The sequence below is a fragment of the Astyanax mexicanus genome, chromosome 8 (assembly GCF_023375975.1).
Source record: "Astyanax mexicanus isolate ESR-SI-001 chromosome 8, AstMex3_surface, whole genome shotgun sequence".
NCBI lineage: Eukaryota > Metazoa > Chordata > Actinopteri > Characiformes > Acestrorhamphidae > Astyanax > Astyanax mexicanus.
Window position 1 is genome coordinate 19,881,747 of NC_064415.1, and position 24,634 is coordinate 19,906,380.

At 38.9% G+C, this 24,634-nt stretch overlaps 1 protein-coding gene across 1 annotated transcript in view; it reads left to right on the forward strand.

Annotated features, from left to right (window-relative positions):
* Positions 1-24,634, forward strand: part of slc8a4b (solute carrier family 8 member 4b) — a 106,419-nt gene that overhangs the window by 47,756 nt on the left and 34,029 nt on the right. The window contains exons 3-5 of the mRNA XM_007242040.4: positions 9,962-11,047; positions 12,021-12,284; positions 12,389-12,873. Coding sequence (XP_007242102.3) covers positions 10,019-11,047; positions 12,021-12,284; positions 12,389-12,873 — 1,778 coding nt within the window. The 5' untranslated portion in view covers positions 9,962-10,018. The remainder of the gene's footprint in view (positions 1-9,961; positions 11,048-12,020; positions 12,285-12,388; positions 12,874-24,634) is intronic.

A 24,634-nucleotide genomic window follows, 5' to 3' on the forward strand; every position in this document is an offset into this window, starting at 1 on the left:
GTAGGATAATTACCACTCATCCTCATCTCCAAATCCTCAACGTATGTCCTTGTTTATCTGCTCCAGAGAGTCCTATTCTATTGGTAATACTTCTTTACTGGGGCTATACAAGCTGTGTATGGGAAAGAAAGAGAACAAGAAAGGAGAAAAAACTAAACTAATAAAAGCACAAACACCCCAGAGATGCCCAGAGACCAGGGCTAAGGTAATTGTATATCATGAAGAGAATTTGACTTTATTTTGATGTTCTGATTTATCACTCACCCTGAACTACACAACTACACAAACCCACACAAAAACACCAAATCAGGCACTGGTTGGTCATCTACCATGCAAAGCACACACACACACACACACACACAGCACACAGCATGCGTGTTTAACACATGTATTACAAAAAAACACAGATAAGAGGGTCAATACAGACTGGCTCTCTGTCCTTGGGACACAGAGGGAAGTGGTCTTGATTAAATTAATTGAACCAATTAACGATCTGTATTCAGCTGTGATGAGCAATTTTCATGCACACATGCGGCAGTGAGGGCCAGTGGCAAATGTCAAGCCCTGTGTGTTTGTGTGTGTGTGTGTGTGTGTGTGTGAGAGAGAGGGAAAAAGAGTGAAATAGTGAAAAATGCTTTGTTGTTTCCCTGTTTCATTGATTGCTCTGATGTTTGTCTTTGTTCATTTACTCAAACATTCTTAATAAGCCTATTAATATTGGGGCTATTTTTAAAAACACGCTCTGATTGGCTGGTTTACAGCACAGCGGCAGCTTACAGGAACTATGTAGCATAGCATTGTTTTAGCACTATAACAAGAACATAGTGTTGCTGTCCTCTAGGGCTGAGCAATATATTGTCAATGTCGATATTTGAAACCATTTATACAAGATATTAAAAATTATTATATTGTAATATTGTGGATTCTGTGTGGGTTACCATCTGAATTGTGAATAATAATAATAATAAAAAAAGATTGTACATGATACATGAAATCGTTAATGTCGATTATTTATTATTGTCGACCACAAATTTCATTGTCGACTAATCGTTAATTTGTAATCCATTACACAAAGTGATGGGCACAGAAGTGCAATAGGAGATGGGTAAATGGCTCACTTCAAAAGTGCCCAAACAGATTACATTTTTAACCACTTAATATCAGTACTTTCCACTTTTAAACAACATCCAGAAATTTAATTGCCTTTTAAATCTGATATTCAGCTGTTTCTATCGTTTTATCATTCTATCGTAGAGATAGATTAGTCGACTACCAAAATAATTATTAGTTTGAGCCCTAATGAGGGTGTGTGTGGAAATGGTTTGATTTTTGGAGGAATATTACCCAGCCTATACTGTGCTCTCTACATGGTGTGTGTTTAGCTAGAGGTTGTTAGAGATTGTTTAGTTAGGGTTAGCTTTCATTTTGTCCTCATTGCTTTTAAGCTTGTATTTGAATATTTGTTCTAGAAATCAGGTCAGAACTAGATATATGAAGAGTAAAACATTTAATAAAACTTTTAATTGTTAAATGGTTGAAACAAACCTTTAGGAGCAAAAATACACTTTTAAAATAAACATGTTATATCTCAAACACTCACCCAGCACTCCTATATTCTGTAAATAAGATGAGATGAAAATCAATCACACATTTACACACTGTCCTGTGATGTCCAGGATGTTCATTATATGTCACTTAGGGACTTCCTTAAGTTAAATTGATGGGCAGAGTGCTTTAGAAAATCTTTACACAGATTATAAAGGGTCTGTGACACATGTAACACCATGGCTGTTTTTGATTTCAAACTGCATGCAGTAGTTTGTATAGGGTAAAAAGTTTCAATTAGTTCATGTAGAAATAAAGGCTTAATTTGTCATAAAATATCTTAAACAAAGGTCTAAAAATGCCACAGACAGTAAATAGAGATTTGGTAATATTTGGCCAACTGATATGCAAGTTTGTTTACCACAAACTAAAACTAACTTTTTTCCATAGGCTAAACAAGGCTGTACTTATTTTTAGTAATCAAAATGATAAATAAACTGATAATTAAATACATGGTGGTGTCCATGCTTTCAATTGTACTTTTAAAGTAATTCAGTTAAGTAAGAAAAGTGAAGTGTAGTTTTGTCTTTGTGTAATTAATGGAAAGAGCCACTGGCAGAGCTCATAACAGCAGGTTAACCTGACTCTTTCACTAGAGCTCTGACTCACACACATCTGTATAAAGCAGGAATATGTAAAAAGCAACTGAAGTGTTTACAAAGTCATTATAAACAGAGATGAGAGTCCTCAACAGTTATGGGAACTAAAAATACATATCTGACATTTATATTGAATAAATGCATGATTGTATGGAAAAGTATCATGTTAAATTTTTGAAGTTCCATATGATATTTCATAATGTTTTGAAATCTATTATACTACAGCCAGTAGAGACAGTTATGAACAGTGGGAAACTGTTTTCCATAGTTTTATATTAAAAGGGATTTGTTATATTCATGCAGTCCTTTTATTTCTTACTTCATTCTTTATTTTTTTGTGTCATTTTGTATTTTTTCTGTTTTTGTTACAGTATATTTTATGATTCTTGATACATTTGTTATTATGTCCTCTGTCCATAACAGTAGAGAAAGAGAGGACATCTAGACCTTTTGTCTAATCTATCTTTCTCTCTCTCTCTCTCACTCTTAATATTTTTTGTGAGTGAGTGATGATATTACACCTTCCTCCCTTTAAATCACAGGGACACAGACTTTTTTATTGTAACTTTTTTTTGTCACAGAACAGACAAAGAGAGAGAGAGAGAGAGAGTAAGAGAAAGAGAGCGAGAAAGAGAGAGATAGTGTAAGAGAGAGAAAGACAGATAGAGTGTTTAAGATGTACCACACACGCAAGCTTTAACATCCATCTGTCAGTGTTGTGACTACTAAAGCATTTTGACTCTGTCATTACTGAGTGTACACAACACACAGCAATCCCCCCCCCCCCCCCCCCCCACACACACACACACACAAGTAACATGATTAATCTTTCGGAAACATTTTAGGATGCTCCTAGTGCTCTTTATGCTGAATTCAAATCCTCACAGCAATGCCCCAAAAGATTCCCTGAAAAGGATAATCTATTTTAATACCCTTCATTTCTGATAAAAAAAAAATGAATGAGCAGGTGTCCCACTATTTTTGTCCACATCATATACAGCTCTGGAAAAAAATTATACCACTTAAAAATTATGAGTATCTTTGATTTTACCAAATTAAAAACCTCTGGAATAGAATCAATAGTAAGATGGATGATCACAAGCCACCAAACCAAGCTGAACTGCTTGCATTTTTGCACCAGGAGTGGCGTAAAGTTATCCAAAAGCAGTGTGTAAGACTGGTGGAGGAGAACATGCCAAGATGCATGAAAACTGTGAATAACAACAGGGTTATTCCACCAAATATTGATTTCTGAACTCTTAAAACTTTATGAATATGAACTTGTTTTATTTGTATTATTTGAGGTCTGAAAGCTCTGCATCTTTTTTAATGTCAGCCATTTCTCAATTTCTGCAAATAAATGTTCTAAATGACAGTATTTTTATTTGGAATTTGGGAGAAATGTTGTCTGTAGTTTATAGAATAAAACAATAATGTTCCTTTTACTCAAACATATAGCTATAAAGAGCAAAATCAGAGAAGCTGATTCAGAAACTGAATCTCTGGTCTCTTATTTTTTTATAGAGCTTTATATGAGCGGTCCATTTGTGAAATATCCCAACAGATCTTGTTTCAGAGTTATTCTCAAAGTGTGTTTATATTGATTTATACACACACTTTGAAAGCTATAGACTGCAACTGGAAAGCTTGCGATCGAATATAAGCACAGCACTTTATTCTCAAAGCACACAAAGGTTTCCAACGTAAAGAAAGCACATGAACTTTTATATATAAAGAAAAACATACGTAATGCTATGGCAACAATGTGCAGTAAATGGTGAAATGTTAAAGTTGTATTTGAGAATTTCTACTGCTGCTTGTGGAATAGCTCTGTATAGCCCATTATAGGCAGCCTGGCAGATTATATCAGTGTGTGTGTGAGTGGAGGGGGTAGGGATGAAGCATCGCTGTAGGTGATTGATGAGGACAGGGAGAGGGATCAATAAGAGGAGATTCCTGTTGAGAGAATCAGGGAGATATCGACTGAGAGTGTGCTGAGTAGAGAACACTGTGCAGCATGTAAACTCAAACACTCATACGGGGGGACAATACGACAAAGTGTTATAGTTATTACTCTTGTTGTTGTGATCGTTTACATCAGTAACACTGAAAAAAATGCACTGTTTTAGTGTTGAGTGAATACAGTAAGTCCTTTAATAGAACAGAACAAAAACCCTTGGTTTTAGACCACAATAATGTATTGTCCCGGACAGTTCTGGTGGAAACAGGAGAGTTGAGGTGCACATTGAATTCTGCCGTGATTTGGGCAGCAGTGGTTTTATGTTTTTGGATACAATCCGGGTTAGCACCCGAACATCCCTTTCAGACAGCTTCCTCTTGCGTCCACAGTTAATCCTGTTGGATGTGATTCGTCCTTCTTGGTGGTATGCTGACATTACCCTGGATACCGTGGCTCTTGATACATCACGAAGACTTGATGTCTTGGACACAGATGCGCCAGCAAGACGTGCACCAAAAATTTGTCCTCGTTTAAACTCTGGTATGTCACCCATAATGTTGTGTGCATTGCAATATTTAGAGCAGAACTGTGCTCTTACCCTGCTAATTGAACCTTCACACTCTGCTCTTACTGGTGCAATGTGCAATTAATGAAGATTGGCCACCAGGCTGCTCCAATTTAGCCATGAAACCTCCCGCACTAAAATGACAGGTGCTTCAGTTTCATTGTTCAACCCCTGTAGATGATCAGTGCAGCTGATAAAAAGTAAGGCAAGGAGGTGGTCATAAAATTCTGATTGGACTGTGTATAATGTTATGTATTGTGATGTTTGGACTTGTGTGTGTGGTTTTGTGTGTGTGCGTATGAGTACAATTGCATGGGCAAACTAGAGGGTCATGCTCTACACGCTGCATTGAGCATCAGTGTGTAAAGCTGTCTAATTATTCATCTCATCAGACCTTCACACAGTGAATTGCTGTAATCCAGCACTCTAATCCTCCCTCTGCCACACACATACACACACACACACACACACACTGCTACCGCATTTCAGCACAGAGCGTGACTGAGTGCAAGGTGGCGATTTCATGCATTTCACACTCTGGTCAACTGAATTTACAGCTCTCCTATTGCACCAGTCTGTGGTGGGGAGGGGGGAGGGGGGTGCTCAGTGATAGGATGTCATGGTCAGGCGCTGCTTGGTCATTTCTGACAGTGAAGCTTTACAGGCTGAGGTCAGCAGAAAACCAGGGAATTTTCCCAGCAGTAGGTCAACCACAACCAGGAGGTCAGGAGCCACTCTCAGGGTCTGCAGCTCAGCAAGCGTCTACCACATACTTGCTTCCGTAATGAATTCAACTAGATAGATAGATAGATAGATAGATAGATAGATAGATAGATAGATAGATAGATAGATAGATAGATAGATAGATAGATAGATAGATAGATAGATAGATAGATAGATAGATAGATAGTCTAAAAAATAGAGGTGGCATGTGTAGATAAATAGACAGATGGATGGAATGGATGTATTAATTGATGCTTTATAGATGGATAGATAGATAGATAGATAGACAGCATATGGACGCATGAATGAATGGAATAGAGGGATGGATAGATACATTGAAATGTACAAGGAAAAATGTATGCATAGACAGATAGATGGATGGATGGTTAGATAGATTGAAAAATTGAAAGCGAGACATTAATAAGTACATAGACAAAAAAAGAATGGATGAATAGATGCATTGATTAATTGATTGATGGATTGATTGATTGGTAGATTGAACATAGAAGGGGGTGGTATAGATAAAAAGGCAGACAAATGGATAGTTAGGTGGACTGAAAAAATATAGGGGGGCATGTGTAAGTAAATAGAAAGATGGATGGAATTAAGAATTAATTGATGCTTTATAGATAGATGGATAGATTGATAGACAGCAAATGGACATACATGGAATGAATGGAATAGAGGGACAGATAGATAGATTAAAAAGTACAAGGGTACAGATGTATAAATGGACAGACAGATGGATGGAATCAATTGGATAGATGGATTAATTGATACATAGAAAGACATACAGACACATGAATGCATGGAAGAGAGGGATAAATGAATGGATTGATAAATAGACACACAAACAGATGGAAAGATGATTGGATGAGGAAATGTGTAAATGCAAAGCAGAGAGTATACTGATTAGTATTTTGTGTAGAATGGTGAAGAAGAGCTAGAGACTAAAACTCCAGCCCTTGTCGTTGTTTGTTGGAACTTTTGTGTATTTATTGTAATCACACTCAGCTGTGGTCCCAGTCTGCTCAGGCTGGTGGGAGCTCTCCATGGTGCTGCCCAGTGTTAAGTGTAATCTCAGGCATTTCTACTGCGGATCTGTCCGTGGTGCTGCATTTGGCAGCTTCTGCCGACGAAGGTCCAACTCCACCTACTTCACATATATCCATCTACAAACACGTAAACATGCTCAGCATACAGCTTATAGCCCCCCTCTTCACAGCCCACCCACACAGCAGAAACCAGTCCATTAGATTAATAACACGCCGCTCGGATGCCATAAGTGACTGATGACATCAGAACGGGTGTGTGAGAGAGGGAGAGAGAGAGAGAGAGAGGAAGGACATAGTATTTAGAACATGATTGAATTTTTAGATGATACAATTAATGCTCAAAATAGAAATCAATAAATGTGCGAAGGGCATTGCCAATGGCATATTGGATTGTGTGTGTGTGTGTGTGTGTTTGGTGAGTGTGTGTAATAATGTCAGACTTGTGAAATGTCATGAATGGCCAGACAGTGTGTGGTCTGTCAGAGTCACTCACATCTGTGCTGTTCAGCCTTAAGCCTTGAGTGTGTGTGTGTGTGTGTGTGTGTGTGAGAGAGAGAGAGAGAGAGAGAGAGAGCGTGAGAAGAAGACAGTGAGGGGTCAGTGGTTTCTGGATGTCTTAACCTTATGTAGTGTGTGTCTGACATGAATGAATGTGCCTCAAGTTTCACTGCTTTTCTAACCTTTTTTTCCATCCCAGGTCAACAAAGTGCACTGTCAAATAGGGATACACTGAAATGATTTTACATACGATTTTATATTATATATATATATATATATATATATATATATATATATATATATATATATATATATATATATATATATTAGTAGTTTTTTTCAGCAATGCTAGTTTAGCCACACATTTAGCTAGCTAACTACCTCAGCTGTCAAACTTTAGTGGTACATTTACCTCAGCAGTGCAATTTTACTCATAAATTAACCTTAGTGGTGCATCTTTAGCTATAAATTGACATTAACATTGCTAGTATAAATAGCAGTGCTACTTTAGTCCTTAGCAGTGCTAATCATTAATTTATTTCAGCAGTGCTAATTTAGCCACACCTTTAGCTAGCTAACTACCTCAGCAGTCAAGCTTTAGTCATACATTTACCTCACCAATGCAATTTTATTCATACATTTACTGTAGTGGTGCATCTTTAGCCACAAATTTACCTCAATAGTACTACTCTAAATATCAGTACTAGTGCTAATCTAGCCACATATTTAACTAGCTAGATACCTCAGTAGTGAAACTTTAGTGATAAATTTACCTTAGTGATGTATCTTTAGCCGTAAATGTACCTCAGTAATGCTACTGAAGCCCTACAGCTCTTCATCTGAAAAACATTTAGTTTGTGAAGAGGTAGGAAACCAAGTCAACTGATATGGAGTGTAATAATTGAAGTTAAAGGTTAAAAGTTTATGCCAATAGTGTGTACAAATGCCTATATGCTATATAAGCTGCCGTTTTTTGCTCTCCCGCTAGCTTTTAGTCAAACAAAATATTCAGTGCCAAATATTCAGTGCATCCCTACTGTCAAACAAAAACAAAGGGTCCATTTGTAAGAGAACCTGTATAATATTTCATAATATTTCACTGAGTGAACAATAGAGAAAAGTGTGGGCGATAAAAGCAGGAAATGTATTGACAGGTAATTCGAAAGAGAGGGATGAAGAGAAACATGTTGACATACAGGTGAGGGAAAGAGATAAAGGGAAGGTGAGATGAACTGGGATGTGACAGAATGATGGCAGGTAAATGATGGAGGGATGAATCTGTCAGGACGTGGATCAGAACAGCGGAATATTTGGACAGGCTTTTGGAGCTTAGAGCATTTTATGTGACACTTATTAGAGCGTACAGTAGAGCTGTGTTGTGTTGTTAGGTATATTAGAGGAAACTAAGTAGTGAAAATGTATTTCGCTCAACCTGTTGTTAGAGTTTATTAACCAGACAAACCTGAACAAGCACAAATATATGTGTTTAATCATTGAGAGAATCTAGAATACTGTCTTTTTAATTAACTTCATTCCATTTAATGTGCCTGTTGTTTTTCAGAACAATCTAAGAACATCAAACATTGGATGGATCAGGTTTGTTTGTGTTTATCAGGTTGATGTAGTCTGACCTTAATTGGATTGCCAGTGTTGCTGCTTAGTTGTTTAAGGGAACAAAGTGTGATAAGCTTATCTTTGTTGGCATTTCAGAACGGTGTGACCTTGTTTTTGCATAACCTGAAACCACCTTTTTTTTACCATATTTACGTAAGAGCACTCCTTGAGCAGCTGGTCTTAAATGGGTAGCACCCGACACTCATTAACTTAGAAGAACACAAAGAAATCACATTAATTCTGATTTTATTTATGTAGTACAGAGTAGTGTAGGTGTAGCTATTCTAATGCCTACATCTGAATATACTGTAGCAGTTTAGCTATAAGAAGAGAGCCAGAAGGTAACATAGACATGAGATCACTCTGAAACACTGGCATCCGTCCATCTACCGTCCAAAAACCTGAATAATTGTGTGCAAATGACATGATGTCAGCACAACAATTTTATGAACTTCCATGAACTCCTCCTGCAGTCTTTATTTACAGGGAACATTAATTAAAAGACAATAACAGCTCTGAATAAAATAGGAATAAGAAAAAGAAAAACTGCTGTAAGGGAAAATAAAAAAGGGAACACAGTTTTCTACTAAAAAGAGCCAAAATATCCAGCTCAGATCTAAGAAACTATAATCAGAGTTAAAAAGAAGACAAAAGCTCTTGAGAGATTAGTTTGTTAATGTTGGTTAATTTCAGGTTAAAATGATTTAAAATGAACCAATAGATACTCTACTATATTATTTGTGGTATCCCATTATATTATATGTAATAACATATTATACATAGCTCTTAAAATGTTTTAGCGAGATTTAGAGAAGATTTAAAGTTTAGACACCCAGGCATGAGATTGGATGGTGTCTAGTTTTATTCCCTGGACCGACAGGAACTGGACATAGGGAGGGTAAAGGAACAGGGCTTTTTCCCCCCCTAATATTCATGGCTAAGGTGTCCTTGAGCAAATTATCTATCCCCCAAGGTGGCTACTCTCCATTCTCTGTGTATTCTGTTTTCTGTGTGTATTCATTTCTGTGTGTGTGAGAGAGAGTGCTCCCTGCCATGGGCAGGTTAAATACAGATTAGATTTTTGCAAAAGTTTAGTGATAAAAAAATATATATCTTGTGGAATCGGCTGTGTAATTTGCTCAAATATTCCAGTGCTATTGTTTTCCTACTTGACTGAAGTGTCTTGGGATTTTTAGGGGGGCTTGTGCAACTGTGCCCTAGTTTTGGGTTCTTCAGAAACATTTGGAAATATATGCAGTCTGAGTTTCAATATTTCCTCACCTCTATTTCTTGCTCTCTTTTTTTTCTTTGTCTCTGTCTCTGACCTTTCCTTCCTTCATAGGTACAACCCACAAAGAGGATTTTCTCAGCCACAGTGGAGGACTGACCTTTCTCGATCATGCATCTCTCCCTTCGAACCAGCTATTGCTTCCCCCCTCTCCTCCTCCTCATCTTTCTCTCCATCCCATCATATGCCAGATCCCCTGACGAAGCTAACTCCAACGTCAGCTGTTCCCAAGGTGATGTCTGCTCTGAGGGTGTGATCCTACCCGTATGGAACCCCCAGAACCCATCGGTGGGTGACAAGGTGGCTCGTGCCATCGTCTACTTTGTGGCACTTGTCTACATGTTTCTGGGCATGTCGATCATTGCTGACCGCTTTATGTCTTCCATCGAGGTCATCACCTCGCAAGAGAAGGAAATTACTATCAAAAGACCCAACGGCGAGACCACCACAGCCACAGTGCGCATCTGGAACGAGACTGTTTCTAATCTGACCTTGATGGCATTGGGGTCTTCAGCTCCAGAGATTCTACTCTCAGTCATTGAGGTTTGTGGACACCAGTTCAAAGCTGGAGACTTGGGCCCCAGCACTATCGTGGGCAGTGCCGCATTCAACATGTTCGTCATTATTGGACTCTGCGTCTATGTCGTACCTGACGGCGAGACAAGGAAGGTCAAGCACCTTAGGGTCTTCTTTGTAACGGCTGCCTGGAGTGTCTTCGCATATATCTGGCTCTACATCATCCTCTGCGTCTCATCCCCCAGCGAGGTTGAGGTCTGGGAGGCAGTTCTCACCTTCCTCTTCTTCCCCATCTGTGTGGTGCAGGCCTGGGTGGCTGACCGGCGCTTGCTCTTCTACAAGTATGTCCGCAAGCACTACCGTGCTGACAAGAGCCATGGCATTGTGGTGGAAACGGAAGGAGGAGAAGAGATGGTCAAAGAGACCGGCTTCACCAAGATGGACATACTGGAGCTGGATGGAATGGCGGCCCACTTGGACGGCATGCTGGGGGGAGAGAATGGACTTGGAGGACGGGATCAGGAGGACGAGGCCAGGAGGGACATGGCCAGGACATTGAAGGAGCTCAAGCAAAGACACCCAGACAAGGACATGGAGCAGCTCATAGAGATGGCCAACTATCAGGTAGGGCCAATGTTAGCTTGGTGGTGCTGAGTTTGATATAGAGATGGTGAAATGTTATTGTTATGTGATGAGCCTTAAAGCCTTTTACCTTAACCCAAATTAAACTTAATCTAACCCTTAGCCCAACCCATAGCCCTTAACTTAACCTAAGGTAAACTTAACCTAACCCTTAGCCCAACCCATAACCCTTAACTTAGCCTGAGGTAAACTTAACCTAACCCTTAGCCCAACCCATAACACTTACCTTAAGCCAACATAAACTTAACCTAACCCTTAGCCCAACCCATAACCCTTAATTTAACCTGAGGTAAACTTAACCTAACCCTTAGCCCTATCTATTACCCCTAGTAGAATGTTAAAACTGTATTTTTTCTGTGAGTTTTCATCCATTAACCAATTTTTAGTAGCTAAATAAAAGAGAAAAGCAACATGGAAGTAGTTACAATTTTGTCAGTTCTTTTACTGCACATTTAGTCATATATATAAGGTCAATATAAAAGGATTTTATGAGTTCTTATTGCTTTGTGAACATTGTGTGAACGCCACCCTTCAGTACAAGCCTCTTGAAACTTGAAACAAAACAAACTTATATAAATTAATATCATTAGTCAATAAGTGATTAAGGGATATTTTGATGATTAATACTGTATAAGGTGTATTTGAAATCAAACGAGCAAGCCCTCAATGAAGCATTGTGTTACAATAAGCCACATGTTTAATAAGCCACATCTTGTGAAACAAATGTATCAATATGAATTAAATTCTGTATTTTGTAAATAGATACACTCTTACCTACATAACACATTTTATACACTACATTCTGGGAGAGAGGCTTTAATTGAGTTTTCTCAAGGAATAACTGTGTTATTCCAGTCATCCCAAAGGGCTAAAAAATTAACAGTATGGTGTTTAATAATAATGGCACGATGTTCAGAGCCCACTAAAGCAGTGGGTTCTCATGTGGTCCCCTCAGGTGCTGGTGCAGCAGCAGAAGAGCCGAGCGTTTTACCGCATCCAGGCCACGAGGATGATGATTGGTGCCGGGAACATTCTGAAGAAGCATGCAGCAGACCAGGCCCGGAAGGTGGTCAGCAGTGGAGAGACGAGGGAGCAGGAGGATGACCCTTACACCACACGGCTGGAGTTTGAGCCAGCTCTGTACCAGTGCTTTGAGAACTGCGGCTCTTTAAAGCTCACGGTGGCGCGACATGGTGGAGATGCAGGGTCTACTGTCAAGGTAAATACTATTGGTATTTGTTGTTCCATGCTAAAGATTGGACCTACACATGGCTATGGATGTTTCATGCTTAAACTCTGATTATGGTCCATGATCTTCCCCAGGTTGACTTCCGTACAGAAGATGGCACTGCCAACGCTGGCTCTGATTACGAGTTTGCTGAAGGCACTCTGGTATTTAAGCCTGGAGAGACGCTGAAGGAGGTGACGGTGGGCATCATCGATGATGACATCTTTGAAGAAGACGAATACTTCTATGTCCACCTCAGTAATCCACGCATTGTGGGCTGGGCTGATGGGCACCCTGTTGCCGTAGATACCGGAGCCCCCACCCCTAAGGCAGCACTAGGGGAGGCTCACACAGCTACGGTGACTATCTATGATGACGACCACGCAGGTATCTTCACTTTCGAGAGCGAGTCTACGCGGGTCAGTGAAAGTGTGGGCATCATGCAGGTGAAAGTCCAGAGGACGTCCGGAGCTCGAGGTCTGGTGGCAGTACCATACAGAACCATAGATGGGACGGCCTGCGGTGGAGAGGATTATGAAGAAGTTGCTGGGAAATTAGAGTTTCAGAATGACGAGACCATGTGAGTAAAGAACTGTGTTTGTGTTTCTTATTGCCCCTATAAAACAAACAAAAAAAACAAGGACAAAAAAGTATTTGATTCTTGGGGATTTGTGGTAAGGTTAGTCTAAGGTTAAATTTAATGTATTTGTTAAGGCTTAGCTAGTGCTGGTGGTAAATTACGTAGCTATGGTTAGCAACCTTACTGAAGCTCAGTGATTACCTGTTTATCAGAATAATAGCCATTTTGCTTATTTCCATGGCTGCAGCTTGTTTGCTGTTTGCATGTTGTTGTCTATGCCTGGCAACCCCGTGTGTGGAAATGGAACTGGTGGAATGGTGGAGGGTAGGATCAGAGATTAAAACACGCACAGATTCCTGTAACAAACCACACAGTTCAAACTAGAAAATACTGGCTGATGCTCTGCTGACAAGAGCTACCAGTGCTTAAACTCATGTAATTATGAGTTTAAGCATGTTTCCTTAATATCTGATGATACATCCTGGTCATGTTATGAGTTACTACAGAAAGTAAGAAGCTTAAAATGTATTTCAGATATAAAAATGCCTGGATGTGTATAAAAAAATCTGGAACAGATTTAGAAAGCAATACAAAGATTTTAAAGAGCATTAGAAAGGTCATATAATGCAAATTCATTACATATCACTGCACAACGTGCTTAATTCAAAAGGTAATTTAGCAATTAGAATTTTTTGACAAATCTACCAGATTATATTTGATTACTCTAAACTTTGATATATGGAGTTCATTAAATAAGATCATGACATCTTGTAAAGAATAATTTTTAATAGTGCATATTGCATATCGCAAGATAATTTTTTTCAATATTGTGCAATCCTAATACACACACACAGACACCTTGCAAATATGAGCTAAAAAACATCCATTGTGTTTCTACAACCACTACATATACACACACACACATACACACACACACATATATATATATATATATATATATATATATATATATATATATATATATATATATATATATATATATATATATATATATATATATAAACACAACATAGATGCACTCAGGAGGCTGAGATGAGGGTCATTATTCTGTGTTTGTGAATGTCACTTTTGATGCCTCCCCATTTTCACACCTCCCCTCCTGCAGCTCTCTCTCTCCCCCTCTCTTTCTCTTTCTCCATCGCTGTTTTCCTCTTCCTCTCACTTCAAAGGGTTTTATCGCTATGACGTTCTTCTCAAACCAATCACCCTCTCCCCATCTGTCCCTCTATTTCTCTCCTTTTCTCTTTTTTTGACCTTCTCGCTCCCTTCACCTCTCTTTCCACTTATTTCCTATACCCCTTTTCCATAATGCTCAGCCCATCTTCTCCTGTTCCATCCTTTAATAACTTCCTTCATCTCATTCTCCCTTTCCCTCTCTCTCTCTATCTATCTCTCTCTCTCTCCCTCTCTCTTCCTCTCTCTCATTTACTCTCTCTCCAACATGCTCCTGCTGTCTGCGGTAATAAATGAGGTTTGATGGAGTACACTAAAACCTCATCCCTCTTCACTCATTCCCATCTGTACCCACCCCTCCTTCACCCTTTTAATGCTTTCGCTCTCTTTTTCTTGCTCTCTCTCTTTCACACACACAAACACATACACAGACACACAGCTTTGTTTATAGTCTTACATAAATATAGACACTGTATTAAAAACAGTGTTTTGACAAAAGTATTGGGACATCTGCTCCTTCATTGCTTTCTCAAGAATCAAGTGTATCCTATCCTATATTCTGTGGAAATATTCGTCTGTACTGTCTAGGGAAAGAGCATTGCTTTGAGGATTTGATTGCATTCAGTTAAATTAATATACAGGGTGATCACTTCATCCCTTACTCCCTAAATCATTCCATATTGGATAGAACACCATCATTCCAGAGACCACACTGCCACTGTTTTATAAGTCCAATTTTCTCCACTTTTTCTTTTAGATCAGGGGTCAGCAATTAAGTCTGGCCACGAGCCAGATATTTTCCAAGCCATTACATGGTGGGCCACAAAAAAAATATCTGATTTGGAAAATGAAGTGTAATGGGATGAAGTGCTACAGACTAGTAGCTCTTTAGCCCAGATGGTTGTTGAACCCAGTTACAGAACAGTTGAATTCAACGCAGGTTGACCCAAAAGGTAAGGAAAAAATATATAAATAAACACACCGCTCCTCACACGGGATCGAACCCGTGTCGTCAGGGTCGCAGTCTAATACACTACTGCACCTACTAGTGAATTGGCACCCGGCCGGGAAAAGACGCCATTATAAAGAGACCAAGAATGGGCGGAAAAACAAGAACGGGCACTCCCGTTACCATTCCCCTTATCTCTAGTAACGCCCCCAGCACTAGGGGAGGGAATCCCAGCACATGTGTTATCAGATACATACTGTGTGAAGCCAGTCACCACCTCTTTTCAGATTTCCACTAATGCAGCTTCACTGGGTAGCCAGCACATTCAGAGGAAATCGCAGCGACCCAGCTCTAATACATTAGCAAACAGAGGGTAGAGAGTGCCATTCAGTTCAAAGCTATTCATGCTCTCTTGGACTCCGTCTGCTGATGGCAAGCAGCATGATCCAGGATTCAAATCAGGGCTGGGTACCTGTTCAAATTCGGTACATATACCCAAACATTACTTTTTCCAGTTCCTTTTTCAAAATTTTAACCAAAAAATACAAAAAGCGATAATTATTCTCTGATTTCAGCACAACGTCAGTGTGTCTGTGCATGTCTTTAGACCTTTCAGTACTCTGTAGTATCGAGACATTTCGGTTGGTACCTTTTTGGTATGGAATTTCGAGACCCAGCCCTACTAATGTGCAACTGATGATCTCTGAATCTAAAGTTCTTCAGAGATCCCAAAACATTGGATGCAACTCCACAACACACCTTAAAAAGCTGAATTCATTAATTAGAAGAAGTTTGTGGATACTGGACTTTTGTGAGTTGCACCAGAAAAAGTATGAAGTCTGTTTTTTCTGAGAAACGTGAATTTTGGGGTAGAAACTGGAGTCTGAAAAGTGTGTGTTTTTGTGTGTGTGTGTGAGAATGTATGTGTGTGTGTAAGGTGAGAGACTGGTGAAGGCAGCTGAAATCCAGCAAGCCTCGGTGGAAATCTGCAGCGCACTGACTCTGAACTGACAGGATGAGATGGAAAGAAAAGAAATGGAAAGAAGAGGAGGAGTGGAAGAAGGGGAGGAGGAGGAGGGGATGAGATGAGAGCAGAGTTATGAACGGTTGAAGCGATAGAAGAGCTGACACTGGACCTGTCGTGTGTGTGTGTGTGTGTGTAATTCCTCTGTCCTTCACACTCGAGCCAGATTGAAAACTGGGCTTAGGAGTAACTCCTTCATTCTGTACAATTTATCACACATATGTCATGGACAATTTATATTCTGCACACACAAACACACACACACACAAACACAAAAACACACACCTAACTTTTTTTTCTTTTCCATCACTGTTTAATAGAATTTCATCTCACTGAAGTTTTATGATACGCCAATTTCTTACTTTCTCTCTCACTCTCTGGTCTGTCTCTTTCTATCACTATTTTGTTATTCTCCCTCTCACACTTTCTCTCTCTTTCCTTCATTTTCTGTTTCTATTTAGTCTTTCTTTGTATTTTTCTCTGTCTCTCTTGTTTCTTATTTTTATACTTACATTGTTTGCTCTATATATTCTCTATGTCTCTTTATTTTGTCTTTCTGTTTGGCTTTCTGTGCATCTTTTTTGCCTTTCTTTTTCTTTGTTGCTCTCTGCTGTGCCACTCTTCTCTATTTAGTCTCTATATATTGTTTCTCTCTCCTCCCCTTTCTCCCTTCCTCTCTTCCTCTCTATACTGTTTCTCTTTCTCTCTAATTATTCTTTATACTTGGCTACTTATATTCTCTCTTTTTTCTGTTAGTTTATTTCACGTTGTTACACAATTTCCCCCCTCTCTTTCTCTCTCTCTCTCTCTCTCTCTCTCTCTCTCTCTCTCTCTCTCTCTCGCTCTCTCGCTCTCTCTCTCTTTTTAAGAGTGACCCAGAAATTGCTCCTCAAGCAAATTCTAAATCCACACTAGAGATGCCCGAGGAGTTTTATGACTGTGTGAGGTTGTGTGTGGGTTTGTGTTCTTGTGTGTGTGTGTGTGTGTGTGTGTGTGTAAGTAGAGCACATCCCCTCAGGTAATGCTTGGTGATGGGGAGACTCCTCCTGCTCCAAACTGCTCAACAACCTGTTCACCATCTAACCATCCACAACCTGACCCAGTAAACTACTAATACCACACACAACACACACACACTCACACTTTCTTCCATATCAACCTTTGTATGCTTATTTTCATTTCCTCAGTGTGTATAACATAGAAGTGCTTACATGTGGAAGGTGTGTGTGACTCCACATCTCAAAAGAAATAATCCAGAGAGAGTGTTTTTTTGGATGGATGTGTGTGTGTGGTTGTGGGTTTGTGTGAAGCTAATGTGTGGAGTTAAACTAGTGCCCTACTTATCTGACAGTTTTCTCTTCTGTCAAAAATATCTTCCTCCAACTGTCTCTCTTTCATTCTCTTTCTTTCTCTTCACTCCCTTTGTCTCACTCTCTCTCTCTCTTGCACTCTGTCTCATTTAAGCTTACAAGTTTCAGAGTAACCTGTAACCTGGCATGACTGTAAAAAAAAAATCAATAAAAATATGAATAATTACAGTATTTATTCTCTGACATACTCTCACTTCCTCTATCTCTCTCTCTCTCTCTCCCTCTCTCTCTCTTTCTCTCTCTTAAAAGAAGTGCAGATATCTCAGTAGGCCTCTGAATGCTCTGTGGATTAACTCTGGTTTATCCTTCCATCTTTTTATTGCAGGCAGCATAGTAGACTGAGTAAATATTAGTCTCCATGCTCTCTCTCTTTCTCTATCTCTCTCACTCTCTTTCTCTCTCTCTCTCTCTCTCTCTCTCTCTCTCTCTCTCTCATTTCACCTTCACACAGCTGTCCATTATAGATCCCAGCAGGTATGTCTCCCTCAAGTGAATAAGTACTGTCTTTTATGTGCATGTGTGTGTGTGTGTGTGTGTGAGAGAGAGAAAGCTTGGAAGTGGCTCTCTGGGGAGAGGAAGGCTTATTAATGCTGAAATGACTCAACAGTATAAATGTTTGACATGGTGTGTGTTTGGGAATTAACAGACACCGCTGAGAAAGAAAGACTTCTTTCTAAAAATAATTCAACAGCGTGAAGTTTGAGAAGTTGTGGAGGGATGTCTGAGGGTTCAGTAGAGATGGAGGAATGGAGAGATGAAGAGAGAGAGAGAGAAAGAGAGAGAGAGAGGTGTTTAGGCTGATCAATTTATTGCATCACTAGAATGATCCAGCTTAAATTACTGGCATAACATCAACAGATCAATGCCTCTCTGGCTCAGCACTGAAGAAAGTGATCAAACAGGCCAGCAGTAATTGCTGAAGACAAGTCCCACCTACACACTGAAGACTGATGAGACATGGAGCTCTCCATGCCCTGCCCACCAATGCGGCCCTCCGTAGGTGCTGTTGCCAGGTTGGACATGGTTTGGAGAATGAAATGTGTTATAAAATGAACAGCACTTTTTTTTTTTAACATTGCTGTGTGGATTTGATTGCATTTGATTTAGAGACAAGAGAAATTATACATTTGTTTCATCCTTAACTCTTATACTCACCCTAAAGCTTAACCTCAGTGCTGAAGTGCTTTTTACCCCTTTAGCCCAAGCCTCACTCAATGTGAGCAGCAGCATATACATATAGAATATAGAATTGTCTGTGTAAACAGACAAACAACACATTTACCTTCAGTGCAGGCGGTTCATACACACATATCCCACAGTTACAGTAAACGCAGCATTCTGTAGCTTCTAGGACATGACAAAAGTCATGGGACACAACCTAATGTTGTAGCTTTGTGTGTATGAAGAATTTGAGATCTATACTATTTATGACACACTTATTATACAATTTTACAATTTGTTAAATTCTAAAGTAAAAAATGCAATAAATGTTACAAAAGCATATTTTAGTTTATTTTAGTTTATTTTAGCATGTAGCCGAAACCATAGACAACACTGTTTATTTTCTAAGCGAGATATCAGCAATCTGCTATCTAATGGAATATCTAATGTAAGAAGTAGAAGAAGACTGGGTAGGTCTAGAAAGGATGAGGCTGGGCGATATGGCCCTGGATAATTCAAATCACAATATTTTTCTTTCTTTTGATATATTTTTTCTTTATGTCGATATGATAGAATTCTGATATCGATACAAGTTTCAAGTATTAAAGCCACTGTCTGTTGTGTACAGATGGACCGATATTGTAGAGATAAAAAAATAATATCACGATATTTCAGGGTGTTTTTGCAATGACAATATACTTGGCGATATAGGAAAACTAAAATAATTTATTCATTTCAGGAATATAGTATAATAGTATAACAGTATAATCATAATGTGATAAAATAAAATAATATAATGCAGCAAATAATATTGCAGAATATTTAGTGCATGCATATAAACTGCAAACTAAAACAATTATACAATAATTACACCTAAAGCTTCACAGTAAATAATACTTTTAATAATACTACTTTTAAGACAGAACAGCCCTATTATCGCGATATGGATTTTTAATATCATGATATTTCTTTGTCACGATATATTGTATATGACATAATATTGTCCACCCCTAGTTAGCAGTGGCAGATTCTTAAAAGCTGCTATTCAAATACTCTTTCGTACATTTCATACAATGATTTTTATTATTTTCCTGCTGCACATCATCCAATTAAAGACTAATTTCTGATTTCCAGCTCTAGTAACTCATATCACTTCTATATTGTAAACACAAAAAAGGGTCCTCAACTCCGGTTTACTATTTCCTTACATGTTAAACTGTGTAAGAGTAAAAAAACGAGAGTGTGCTTCTATTTGGATGTCTTTAATATGTTTAAGATAGATGGGAGTTAGGCGGAAGATCTGAAATTGAGACAGTCGGGAAGATAATTGGGTTTCTGGTTTGTAATTTCTTCTGTTTGGGAGCCTCCCAATAAGATTACCCTGCTGAATTACCGTATGCGTGTGTGTGTGTGTGTGTCCTCATGTGCATGTATTTCTTTTTCTTGCAGAAAGAGGTTTGGCTTGTAGGGGCATATTCTCATGTTTAAAAATGCTTTTCTGGCCACAAACATTTGATCTCATGTGGAAAAACACGGTAAAATGTATAAATATTGCAGGGCAATCCTTCACCCTGAAGAAGGTGCTGCGGATGCGAGCAATTTAGCGTGAAAAGCTGCTAAAGCGTGCTCTGCTCTTTGTCTCGCTCCCTTGCTGCAGTGCTGTGTGTTCTTCCTCTGCTTCAATCTCACCATTAATATCCATTTAAATCTCAGCATGAGTCTCTTCTCATGGCTTTACTGTAATGCAGCAACATGATAACACACATATACAGAACACGCATATGCACACACACACACTGTATACCCACACACACCCTGTACAGGGCCATAATTAGAGGGCAGGGCAGTAGGGCCCTGTAGGCCACAGGCTGCTGCTCACTGCCCATGATTAAAGCTCTCTCAGTGGACTCTCTCATCACCCTCCCCCTGCAGCCAGTCTGGAGCCTCCTGGGCTGCAGCCTTCATTTAAAACCCCACCAAGGCATGACCCCATCTCATCACAGTGTAAAATGCTAGGAGATAAAAGCTTTTTAATTGAGACTCATTTTTATAAATGTGTATATTCATATAGAAGTGTCCCTTTGTGGATTAGAATACATTTATCACATCTTTTCATCTGTCATATCAAAGTGTATTTTTTCTGTTTTTACATAGTTGTGTGGTTTAATTATTATGAATGAATCAATAGAAATAAGAAATGTTTTTTTTTGTAAAATGACCATGTGGAAAAATACACATCTGAGATTTTAGTTTATGGACATTTATGGACATTGTTATCCATTATTGCCTAACAAAATGCTTAGTCATTCACTCAGAACATGTGTAGAACATCAAGTACTGATAGACTCCAAATGTAAGATACTTTTGAGCTCTGATGCTAGCAATACAGTTTCTCTCTAGAATCTGAACTATACAAACCATGTGGAGCACAAAGTAAGTGCTCTAAATAACCTGTATTAGATATCATAGCTTTATTAAGTGCCATTGAAGAAGGTGGGTCTTCAGTTATCATTTGAAGATAGCAAGTAATTCTGCTTTCCAAACACTCAGGGTTCATTCTATCACTTTGGTTTACAGAAACAAACCTGGATGCATGCCAAGAATAGCTATACTGTAAGCACAAAGGGAGCTTCTTTTTTGACAGAACTTGGGTTGCTATCAGGAAGGGAGGAAAGGGACCAATTTAGTAGGTTTAAGACAAGTCTAGCTGCTTCATTCTGCATCAGCTGCAGATCAGGGCCAAATCTAGGAGGTATTTTTGCAGTAATCAAGTTTTGGAATAACAAGAGAGTTGAATGGTCTCACTAGAGAGAAATGGTCAGATTCTATATAATAATACTTATGTACTTATAAATCTATATGTGTCACAGTCCAAGTGCTATTTCAAGTTTTAGAAATCTGGTTCAGCCGATAGTTCCTAAGAACTACAATATGCCATGCCTCTTGCGACCTTAAGAACTTTTACATAGAATACATTTGGATTTTTACTATAATTATGTCATGAAAGACAGATATATGTATTAGGATTTATTTACTACAAGGCCGTTGGTACAAAAGACTGTATTTAAATGCAAATAATTTGCTGTAATGGATCATAATATGTAGATTTAGTTCACTGAGATGAACTTTTATAAACTCTTGAAAAAGAATTTAAAAGTCTGGTTAAATTGGACTTAAATTGGTTTGTTGTCACCCTTGCTTTGATTTGTTTGGGCAAGTGTGAATACAGTAATTGTCCTCAGATGCAGATGTGCGGAGTGGTATTGAAGAGAGTCTGACTTTAAGCGAACTTTAAGGGGGAACTTTACCTAGAACTCAGTGCTATATCTTTATAACTAAGGCTGTATCTCTGAAAACCTTTTGTCCTTTGAGTTTAAGAACTATAAAATTGACTGTGGGGAGGAAGCCAGGTAGGCGTTCTCTGCTGCAGTGCTGTTAGCCAATCAGAGGCAATATGTTTGCATGTAAAAAAAAATACTCATGAGCAAGAGCCGAAATCCTGTCTTTCTTCAGAGACCAGTAATTCAGTGATCTAAAGCAGGGCTTTACAGAAACACCGGAGCACTCTTTTTTAACAAAAATCAGCTCACTTGGCATTCATTCATTCATTCGTTCATACTAGGGACCACAACTAGATCATTTAAAATAAATGAAAAAAAGATGAAATGAGAACTTTAAGCACTGGTGATATCTGCGATATGCTCAGAAATGGATGCTGTGTATCACAAGAGCAAAATGTATCATGATATGATACAATTTTATAATAGTTACTTTCAGAGTCACTTTCAGCCAGTAAGATTGAAGTAAATGCATTAGTTATTTTAACAGTATAAAAAAAAAAATTAAACCGAAACTAATGCAAAGCAGCAGCCAGTTTGTGGCAGCGTGTGGTTTAACCTGAAAAAAAAAAACACACAACTGGGAGTGAAGTTGAGTTTTAGGTTGAGCCGAGGTGAATTGACCTCCAGCGCTCTTATATTTTAGTGGCTCGTATGTTCTGCTTTTAAAGCAGCTTCATGCTGAAGTGTGATTTGCAGTGCAGTTATGGGAAATAAGACGAGCCGGCTGTAGATCTTGCAGTCCTGAGTGGAGTGCTTTATTAAAGTGGCTGTGAGGGGATGTGATGTATTATAAAGGGAGTGGCTTTTAAAACACCGCTCGCTCATGTGACAGCAGGTGGCAGAGGGCCAGGGCACGTTGCCATAGCGACGAGTCCCGTGCCAGTTTGTTAAGTGAATGCAACATCAATTTGCTTTTACTGTATAGAAAGCAGAGGGAGAGAGAATATGATGTATGGGGACGCTAATGGAACACGCACACTTGCGCGTTTTTGGTAGTAGCAGACGGGGAACGTGTGCCTGCATGCTTCACGTATTTCCTTTCTTTCTTTCCTTCCTTTCTTTGATTGTCTTTTCTTGCTCTCTCCCTCTGTTCAATGACTAAGGAACAGGCCTAGAGAGGTGTGTGATTAAGAGTCTTCTCTATTCTTCTTGTCAGACAAGTGAACTGTGTTGCAATTAATTACGTTTCTCATCTTAATATATCTCATTCTCTCTCCCTTTCTCTTCCTCCCTCCCTCACTCTCTTTCTCCGTCTGTAATTAGAAGTGGAGTCAGGCCCTGGGCCGATCCCTCGAGCTCCACAGTGTTCTTGGTGCTTTGTTACTGCACTGAGAAAGAACATCATCATTGCTTTCTATTCACTCTGTTGCCCTTAATGCAGCATTATGTTGAAATTGTTCCCTAAAATAGCAGCTTTAACATCATTTTGATGGTACACAGAGAGTACATAGTGAGAATGGAATCCCTCATATTGCCCCTCTAGAGCGGAACACTGTTAATGCACTGTGTAACTTTGGTGGAGCTGCTCAAGACCTCTTGTGAAATTTGCATAAACCTTGTAATTTCCTTCTACAATGTCAGTCCAACATAATCTATATCAATAATGTGTCTCCCACAGTCATGCCAATCATATTAAAATAAACATATTCCACTGTACTTATTCAGCACTTTCTATCTAAACCACCACAACCTCCCTTCATTGCATAAGTTGATGGCAGTAGTAGCAGGGAAACAATCTGTGAACTAACTTAGGAAAAAAAAGCCTGGGAGGAAGCAAGATGACAAAGGGGAAGTTTTTAGATTGTTTAAGGAACTGACCAGGCAAACTTTCTCTGGACACGTTAGTCACGTAAGCAGATTTTTTTTCTTTTTTTAAGATAAGGTCACTCAGAATTACATTCCCAAGCCAGGAGATTTATTTCTTACATAATATTTAATGTTTTAATGTTTTGTCTGGTAAATACATTGTCTATTAGGAACAGATCAGGACTGCAGGCAAGTCAGTTCCACAGCCATGCCTTTGTAATGTGTGCAGCATGTGGTTTGGCATTGTCTTGTTGAAAAAAAAAACATATGGGCAACTCTGAATGAGATGTTTTCTTAAATTCAAGTGTACTTTTCTCTCAAGTTTTGGAGTTGTTGCTGATTTTAGTCTGGATGGTCCTTTTCATTTTTGTTTGGAAGCACTCGACATCCATTTCTCTGAAAAAAGCTATGAACTATTAATTCTCATTCACATTGCATAATTTGTTAATTCATTTTAAAACGTCTAGTTGTGGTCTCTAGTATGAATGATGTCATGTGAGCTGTTTTTTGTGAAAAAAAGTGCTCCGGTAATCTGTTAAAATGCTGCTTTAGTCTGGTGGAGGAGTGGACGGGGAAAAACGAAGGAATTCGGCTCTTCTCATGAATCTTCTCCTCTGATTGGCTAACAGCACTGTGAGGCAACAGTTAGAAACATTTAAAAGGCATTTTTACACTAACAACAGTCTTTCCAATGTCATATGTTACTTTACAAAATGTATAATACCCTGCTAGGTGCAATTCAGCCAGTGATCTAGTCTTAGAGTCTCTGTAAAATGCAAAATCCACCGGAGATACTATGTAAACCTAGTTACTTACACAGAGGTGGGTAGTCCAGGTCCAAAAGGTAAAACTCCACCCCAGGGTTTTATTCCAACTGTCTGGGCAGCTCTGCTGCGGCTTAGGCAACAAAACCCCG